Source organism: Pogona vitticeps, chromosome 2, assembly GCF_051106095.1.
Source record: "Pogona vitticeps strain Pit_001003342236 chromosome 2, PviZW2.1, whole genome shotgun sequence".
Taxonomy (NCBI): Eukaryota; Metazoa; Chordata; class Lepidosauria; order Squamata; family Agamidae; genus Pogona; species Pogona vitticeps.
The window spans coordinates 95,354,824-95,364,715 of record NC_135784.1 but is presented as its reverse complement, the minus strand read 5'-3'; the positions used below and the strand labels follow the sequence as shown (position 1 = coordinate 95,364,715).

General features: G+C 39.8%; 1 protein-coding gene across 1 annotated transcript in view; it reads right to left on the bottom strand.

Annotated features, from left to right (window-relative positions):
* Positions 1-4,511: 4,511 nt before the first annotated feature.
* PDGFRB (platelet derived growth factor receptor beta) overlaps positions 4,512-9,892 on the bottom strand; it is a 103,230-nt gene continuing 97,849 nt past the window's right edge. Inside the window, exons 22-23 of the mRNA XM_020806799.3 lie at positions 8,211-8,455; positions 4,512-7,452 (exon numbers count right to left, since the gene is read on the bottom strand). Of these exons, the coding sequence (XP_020662458.3) occupies positions 7,344-7,452; positions 8,211-8,455 (354 nt within the window). The 3' untranslated portion in view covers positions 4,512-7,343. The remainder of the gene's footprint in view (positions 7,453-8,210; positions 8,456-9,892) is intronic.

Below are 9,892 nucleotides of genomic sequence, written 5' to 3'. Positions count from 1 at the left end.
ACAGGGAAACCCATGAGAAACCTTAACCCCAGTGTTTCAGGAAGTATAGGAAGAGGCTGCAATAAGATCACAGAGAAGCATCAGGCTTTAAAAAGAAACTCTTTTAATTTTTAAAACTCTTTTCTTTTAAAAACATATATGACAAGTGTACAGCATAAAAATAATATCTCACTAGTATAAACATGGCTTAATAAGAATTTTAACATACATTTGTAAACCTAGGATAATGCTATATCTTTGGTACCTTTATTTAAAACATTTCTGTTGCTCCCATGATTACTTAGGAAAAGAAGACAAGACAAGAAACTCTCTCCCCCCCATTCAGTTGCGATGACAAAATTGTCCATGTGTCATCCCAGAGACAAAGATTCGAATAGTGACTAAACCCATTGATCTAGAAGAGCTCAAGAGGTCTCAAGTCAAAATCTTTCAGCAATAAAGGCTAAATTGGTTGATTTGACTTCTAAAGTACATGAGCCTGTTAGAGCAGAACTAAAGTAAATGAACATGAGGAGGGGGAAAGGATATGCAAGAGAAAATAATAAGGTTAACCCTGCTTCAGCCTAGATTATTCTCTACTAAAATTAACCCCAGTTCATTTTGAGCACATGCACACACACACACACACACACACACTCACTCACAGAAGGGAGTTTCGAAACTGGAAGGAATTGTGACCAAAGAAAAACAAGTAAGGGAACAGACTGATTGTCTCTTACCAACATCCCCCCTGCCCCAAATGCACTGGCATTATAATTGCTTGAAGTAAGCCTCATTTATTTTGACGACACTTCTTCCAAGTGGTCTGTTTAAGATTTGAGTCCTGGGCTGCGATTTGAGACATAATCCTTTAGATCACTACCTGCTAGCATAATAAATAAATAAAGTGAGCCAAAGCTTGATGCACTGTCTGTAAACAATTTCCCCCCCCCCTGTCCTTCGGATTGCAGGCTCATTGTTTTCCTAAATCTGAACTGTCACCGCTAAATCTGGGAGATGATGTAGATTCAAAGATGAAATTGTGAAGAAGCTGGAGATGCACAGTGAACACAAAGGAAATGAGCTGCAGACACCATCTAAGTCTGGGTTTCCCAAGATGAGGGTGATGACACCCAAGGGGGTTGCAAAGTGTTTTCAGGGGGGAAATCACAGGTCGCTGTGGGACATGTTTTAGCCCTTCTTAAACAATTTTTTTCTTTGACCTTTCGGACTGGGATAGTAAAGTTATAGTATATATGTAATATGTATGATAAACAGGTCCTTAGGAGAAAGAAGCCTGCACTTTCTGAGAAGGGAACTTACAAAAAACAAAGATTACCTTAAAAGAAGAAAAGGAAATACAAGGCACCAACTGGAAAGAGGGCTTTGTATCCTACTAATCCATCCTAATGTTAAATCTCAGATGAATGCTTTAGTGTTTTGTTTTGTTTTTAGTTTAGTTTTTGTACGCAACCATCAGGGAGCAAAAACACAAAACAGGAACTACCAGGGTAAGTTGTAAAATAAAGTGCAAACAACAGCGCTTTGAACAATTATCAGTAATATACTGTGGGGAGAAAAGAATGCTGGTCTAGCTATGTCCTTGGTATATTACCAGCATAAGGGGGGAGGAAAGGATGGGGGGGATTTTTGCCATCTACAGGAAGCCACTGCCAAAGCTCATAATGAACAACCTTGCTCTCTGAATGGAAATTCAACAGTTACCATATCTTATTTAGGGACACCAGCTCTTGAGAGAGATCTATAAATCAGGCATCTCTTTAGCATTTGTTAGAAACAAGCTCATGGCAAGTAAAATGTTATCTCATCTTTAAATGTACATGGTTAGCTAACTACAGTGGTGCCTCACTAGACAGTTACCCCACATGACAGTTTTTTCGCTAGACATTGGCTTTTTGCGATCGCTATAGCGATTCGCAAAACAGTGATTCCTATGAGGGAATTTTGCTGGACAATGCTTGGTCCCTGCTTCACAAACCGATTTTCACTAGACAATGATTTTGACAGCTCCCTCCGCCCTCGCAAACAGGTGTTTTTGGGACCTAAGCTTTGTAAGACAGCGATTTAAACAGCTGATCGGCGGTTTGCAAAGTGGATTTCCTATGGCCGATCTTCGCTAGATAACGACGATTCTTCCCCATTGGAATGCATTAAACAGGTCTCAATGCACTCCAATGGGGAAATGCTTTTCGCTAGACTATGATTTAGCTAAACAGCGATTTCAGTGGAACGGATTATCATCATCTAGCGAGGCACCACTGTACTCAAGAAACAGGTCTTGAACATATTGGCTGAGTATGTGTTAAGAAAAGCAGCCATTAGAAAAAAAATGCCTGGATCTGTTTTTAGTTAGAGTAGAACCACTTGCATCAGCTGGCACAACTAACATAGGTCTAAATATAATACATTCTGGATCTCCCTTTCCCTTTGATGTTTTTCAAATTTGAGGGGGAAAAGCTTGCTCCTCAAATCTATGCTTATTCCCTTAATTTAGTATTATTTTGGTATTTGCTAATTTTTGAATGCCAGGCTTTTGAATGGCCTGTTTATTTCAGAATGCTGGTAATACAATGTCCACTGAGGTCAAAGAATTTCAAACGTCATTTGTGGCAAATTTCCATCATATTGTTTAACTACTGTCTCCCTGTCCTTCAATCTACAAAGGACCTTACAGCCACTGGAACTACAGACAAGTAACTCACTCACTGCAAATAAAGTCTACAATGTGCTAGATTACACAGGAACAAAAATATATATATAAATTTTTTCTACTATTCTTTCTTCACTTAGTAAAAACAACTAACAGAAAGACTAAAAACTGTATACATATCAATCTCATAAGCATTTCATAACACTGTAATGTAACAATATTTCTCTGGTATATTGTAGCTACGTAGCAGAAGTGACTCACTGGAGGAAGGTGCATATGAGCTAAAACCATTTAAACAGCTGTAGATTAAAATATTATATAAAAAAAGAATAACTCAGAGGTGAAACCAAACTTGCAAATATAAATTTGAGCAACGTTTAGCATGTTTTAATCACAATGTTTGAAATTGGTTTTGACCTCACCTCTGTCTGATATATTTTTTTAAAACTCATATAAAATAAAACCAAGGAAGCCCAAAATGACAGTAATGTAAAAATTTTTTTGTTATTTTGGAGAAAAATTATTATGGGCCAAATTTTGTTAACTGTCTCCTCCTCTCCCCCCCATCAGTCTTGCTGATGTTGGAATCTAGTTTGTAAAGTTCAAGTTTTTTCCATTACTATGAAACTTCTATGAGCTTAAAACTCATTAAACTCTGTGTCATCTGGCAGCTGGAGCCTAGGAAGTCAGAATGAGTGTCAGCATTTGAAAAACAACAGTACCTAGTAGTCTGTAGGCCATATTCTATAATGGCTGGATTTGCTACCTGTTGTCTTGATGACAAATCTCTTTATAATTCAGCTTTTGACTGAAGAGGAGTTTGAGGAAAGAGGGGCAAAAGGAGCTTCTGCAGGAAAGCTGAACTTTTAAACACATGGACATCTTCAAAGATAGACAGGAAAACCAGGCTGCTTCACTGCCTCTGGCTGACTTCAGTTTCTCTTGCACAAAGGACAAGTATTAACGGCACTGTCTCACCAAGACGTGAAACTAAAAAAAGGCTCTCATTCAGTGGAGCAGGAGGCAAATCAGGTTATTCATCCTGTCCAGGAAGTTCAGATGTAGTAGAGCATATCTGCCCAGGCAGAGCTGTAAGATGGTTCCTGCTCTCTTAAATGCTGAATTGTATTGAAGGTCACACCAAAATCATATTATAGAAGAGGTCCCTAGCATGCTCTAGTAACCTAGTGGAGACCACTACGACAGGCCACAGATCACCAGGATCTCACTAGAGCTCTCCTCTGGCACCTGCTGCCTCCTGATCCTTTTAAGTGAAGATGCTGGCAATCAAATCTAAGGCCTCCTGCATGCAGAGCAGGTACTCTACCTATGAACTAATGATTAAGATCATCAGCATAAAATGGTTTAATCACCCTGGGATAAGTATGAAATATCAGTTCAAAGTAACTAGAGAAACCCTCCAGGTGGAATGGTGGCCTGCACCAAACCAGTTTCTATAACATTTAGGAACTTATGAATGTGCCGTAGACAGCAGGATACTATAAAGCATTGCAAAAGTGGCTTTATTTCCACCCTACCCCCTATATGCCCAGTGATATTGAGATTCTCTTATGACAGTGCCTGCTTCCTGAAATCCTGGAGGTAATTCCTCCTGGCAACATAAGAGCAACACACCCAACATCACAGGGCTAATTTTAAAAACAAAGAAAAACAAGGCATCTTACGGAAAAGCCCAACACTGGCCACATTTTTACAGAATGTTCTTTCTGGCTACCATGACACAGTTCCCTTTGAGGAGCAAATTCTTTTGAAAGGTTCCCTGCCTTTATTGCTACCTCTTAATATAAACATATAAACAAATACTGATAACTTCTAGAAAAAGGAGCAAATACAACAGTGGGAGAGGGAGAATGTTAGGTCCCGAAGTCTAGTTGTTAAAAATAATGCAACCGTTATAGTCCATGGATTGACCACACCAACAAATGCCCATGCTTATCCAAGGAAGGCAGTGGAAGAGTTAGCACAAAGCAAAATGAGCATTTGCTGAGAAGAAATGATTGTCGACAAGAGTCAGCATACATTGCTAGTGAAATGAAGGAGACATCACAGCCATCTGTGCCAGAAAGGACCCACAACAGGCTTTAGGAGCTGGCCTTGAGATTAAGGCAAGATGTCTAGAGACTGTGTGGCAGGTGTGTGAATGCCTTTTTAATGTATCAGCTTGCGACATCCAACTAGCAGCCAGGGGAGGGTCAATTAGGGCCAGAACCACAGCACACAGGATATGTATCAACCTTCTCTCCTACAGTACTGTTTTGGTCCTGATGGTCCTCCACTGCTACTAGCCCTGAGAGAAAAGCCACTATTGCTTCCAATGGAAAATTTTACTCTGAGGTAAATAGCAGCTGGGAGGGCAGGTTTGATGAGAACTGCACAAAGCGGAAGGACTCCTTGTGTAGGCATGTTTTCATCCTCAATAGAAAATGCATGTATTGAGTCATCAAGACAACTCCATTTAAGAAACTGTAAAACACTCTGATTTTTTCACTCCGGCATGAAACTAAAAAGACTGGTCCTTCTTAGATCAGCAGTGTAGTAGCCAAAAAAAGGGGGAGATTGTTGCTAAGCTTTGTGCCAAAAACAGCTTTTGCACACACACACAAAAAATCCCCAAGCCCTTATGTTTTGCATCAAAAATCCTTGTATTGGGACTAAATCCATGTCTGTGAATTTTTCAGAACAAGTCCCAAAATGTAAAAAGTGGCACAAAAACTCTTGCTCATTATTGACAACATTTTAAAAATCTTTTGTTCCTCTTTGCAGGAAAGATTTGCATCCCTCCCCCCCCCTGTGCTGAGGCACTCTCCCCCCCCACTCCCCCGTCACCCACAGAAGTATGCAACACAGCCACACACTTCATGGATAATCTGGTTTAAGGTGAAATAACGCAGGAAGGCAGCACACTTCTGGGCCATTCCACTTCAGAATGCAGAGAAATATTGTATTTTTGAATCTCCACATAGGAAATAAACCAGCATACCAAGGAGACAGCTTAGCAACAATTCTTGTTAGTTTACTATAGGGAAGGTATCATATATATGGGATGCATATATCTGTCTGTAGTCTGAAGTACTATGGGACAGAAATCTGCAAAACTATTCTGCCTCTTATGGATTGTTTTCCAGAAACTAAGGCAGGAATTGTCATGATCCATTTAAACAGCACCTATACTCTTGTTTAGCTATTTGGTTTGGCCAAATGGCATCTGAACACAAAGCTTGATAGCCCTATCAAAGAGACAGATGATAGGATGAAGCTAGAAAAAAAAGTCTTTCAGTATCATTTAAAATTATTCTCTTTCTTTAAAAAAATAATAATAAGTGGACGGGTTCTCTCTGGTATATGCTGTCGCATCACCAAGCTGCCCAAAAGAAATGTATAAATCTTGATATCAGGCACACATCTCTTGCGAAGGAAGCTGCCAAGCCCTTCCTACCACTAGAGACAGAGTGGTACCGACTGCCGCTGATAAAGGTAAAACAGGACAAAGATCCACCTGCCATACAGACAGGTTCCACATACATACACACCCCAAGAAATACTGACAGAAGTCTATTTAATAGCCATTTCCCATCTTAATGCTGTTCTCAGATAGTTCTCCGTTTTGCTTTAAATGGGTGATATGTTGAAAAGGCAGAATACAGAGTAACATGAAAATGGAATGTCCTTCTGTTGCCACAGTCCTTAACTGTCAGTCTCTACTTGCTCTTCATGCCCTTGGGGAATAAACATATTCCTTTCAGTCCAGTTTAGACCACTGAAGGTCCTTGATATCTGTGAGTACCTGTAATTCATAGTACCTTTAATATTGTACCGTTATCCCTGTAGTGCTGGACCTCCAGCAAAACCACTGGGGAACATAGGAAAGGAAGAGCAAACCTCAGGATAAATGTCCGAGCTTGCTCTTTTCTTGGTCATCATTATAACACCACTCTGAATGGAAAATCCCCTTGTTGGTGCTTGTAAACTGGTCAGTATTGTGGGCAAGTCACCTCTTTGACCCTTTAGCTGGCCTCTAAAAACAAAATACACACCACACTTTCTGTATATACATACATACATACATCACCCACTTTCACAGGATTTAAAAAATATATATGATTTGATATTCCAATAAATGAACAGTTATTGGTCTCAAAAACAAACTCAATGAGAAGACAAGCATTTCCAAAGAGGCCCTCTCTTTCAGTTGATGCAACGAGGACAAGCATCATGGTGGGGAGAGGAGACTAATTTTATCCATATATCCACTCCTCTTCTGCAATCTGGAGCTGTAGCTGTGAAGCAAAGGGCAAGCTTTCGCATAATCTCATGATGTTCTGAATCGGCACAAGAGGAAATGAATGGAGAATGATTTCTGTGCAAAGCAATGAAATGAAGACAGTCCCTTTTGAAAAACATGGGAAGTCACATAAAATATGTGACACACATTTCAGTTACGTTGACATGGTCTGTCATCTTTACTGGCAAGCACGCATGTATTCTTAGCCACAGAAAAGTCTCTTCCATGTTACAATTCATGGGTTGTGCTTTGGGTTGAAGAGGAAGGAAGAGAGGAAGGCTGTAACTACAATTTGGTAGGTCTGCAGGAGAGGGAAGTTTCATCTTGGAACTCCCCAGCGCCAGCTCCCCAGCATCACCATAGCATGAAGGCTGAAGCATGCACGCAACCCTAACAATCTGACTTTAGTTCTGTCACTTGTTCTTCTTCATCTTGCTGAGGGACTAGTGGACTGTCGCAGGATATGGTAGACGATGTGTTTGCTTCATTCAGTGTAGAACTAATGGCAGAAAGGGGGTGAAAAAAGAGAACTAAGTTTCAGATCTTAACGGAAGTGAATTAATTATGACAGATATAGCTGGATGCCATTTGAAAGGAGTGTTGTGAAAATGGCTGCCATAATTAATAACAATTACTTTCTCAGAATTTTCAGAAAGCTCTATTCCTGTCTTCAAAGTGGAATAAATAATATACCAAAAACTAGCTGTTGCCTTTGAAGGGATGATATGGTGAATATGTTGCATAAGACATAACTGAGTGTGTTCCAAAATCTGTGGTCGTTCCACCCAAGATTCTCTTCCCCAATATATGGCATATTTAATACACACACTTCTACTTTCCATTATGCCACAAGCTTACAGGGTGTTTAAAGAATGTTTTAAGGCAGACCTGGGCAAAGTGCAGCCCGAGGGCCACATACGGCCCGCAAGCCACTCCCGTCCAACCCGCGGACAGTTTTAAACATTAAAACCATTTATAGCTTTTTGTCTAAAGTTGATCAGTTGCTTATCTTTAACACACTGCAAAAAAAACTCTTTAGTATTTGTGAAGATTAACAAGTTTAAAATAAAAACAATCATAACGTCACTGTTTCATTTTATTTTTAAGTAAAGTTGGTTCGGCCCTCGAACACAGTTCAGATTTTTCATGTGCCCCCCCAATAGAAATTAATTGCCCACTCTTGTTTTAAGGTTTCAGGAGTGTTACGTGTGGAAGTGAGTTTGTCCCAATGGGAGAAAGAGTGATGGAGGTTCTAACCTGGTACGACTGCTGGAAGCCTCCTGGGGGCTGTCACTGGCTCCTTCTGGTTTAGGATCAGGCAAAGGAATGATATAATCATTGTCCAGTCCATTCTGCTCCACCGTAGTATAGAGGACAGAGCTTGAACTGGCATTGGAGTTGGCAGCAGGCTGGAAATTGTTGAGTCCAAAGTTCCTGGGCCTTGTGCGGACAACAGCAGGATGGTCACTCTTCAAAAACTCTTCATTGACCTGTTGGTACCTCTGTTTTTACAGAAAGCAGACAGAGCAGGAACAAACTGTGAGTGCACGAACACATTCTAGCTCATGGCTTGTAGCTTCACCTCAGTCTTGCAAATAAACAGCTTACTATATTAGTAAATATTGCCCCAAAATCCTGTTGTGCAGCTTTTCATATGAAAGATTGCCACACATTAAAGACTTTCTTTTTCAGTTTCGGAATGTGCATGTCTTCATTTCTTTGCGTGAAAGCCATGTGCACTCCAAAATAAACAACTGAAGCTTATTTATTTATTTATTTATTTATTTATTTATTTATTTATTTATTTATTTATTTATTTATTTATTTATTTATTTATTTATTTATTTTATATCCCACCTGTCTGGACCAGATAGGTGGGATTTGAATTAGTGGCAGTCTACTGCTGGCTTCATTCCTATTATGTAAGCAGAGCTGCTGAACAGGATTTTGGCCACTATGATGATCCTAGGTTTTTAAAAAATGTATCGACTATTGATCTTGAATAGTGCTATGATCACTCACTAAGCTGCAATCTTAAATGCCTGGAGTAACCTTACTGAATTCAATGTTGCTTACTTTTAAATGGACATGTATAGGATTTCACCCAAGTATGCCTATTTAGAAGTATGGCCCCGTAAAAATTGATGCATTTCAGTGGGCCATACCACTCTTAGGTTTTCTGCTTCAAGTTATAAGGCTACAATACTAAACTGTATACATTTATCCATGAGTAAATACAGCTGAGTGGGACATGGTGGCACTGTGGGTTAGAATCCTCTGTGCTGCAAGGTCAGAAAACCAGCAGTAATAAGAGCGAATCCACACAATGGAGTGAGTTCCTGTCGCTTGTCCTAGCTCCTGCCAACCTAGCAGTTTGAAAGTATATAAAAATGCAAGTAGATAAATAGGTACCACCTTGGTGAGAAGGTAACAGTGTTCCATGTCTAGTTGTGCTAGCTATATAACCACGGAAACTGTCTACAGACAAACTCTGGCACTATGGCCTGGAAACGGGGATGAGCACCACGCCGTAGAGTCAGACAGAACTGGACTAAATGTCAAGGGGAACCTTTATCTTTACCTAAATACAACTCAACTTAATGCCATCCAAGTCAACCTGTCTAAAATTGATCTGTAAGCCTGAAATACAACCCACCATGGCAAATGAGAAAGCAGGCACTATTTTCAAGTGTTTCACTTGTTTTACTATAGTGTAGGCTACTACTGTACTTGACTATGAAACTGCTGTTTGTTAGCCTTTGTGCAGTCAGCTTCCTAAGCAAGTGTCAGTAAAAATGGACAATATTTCTGCATAATCAGATGGCTTCTCAAAAATCCTGAAGATTATTCTACAAGCAGGATGCCACCATTAAAAAGGCTCTCTATTCAACATTTGCATTACCTCAGTTTGTATGAACACTCAAAAACAACAACAACAA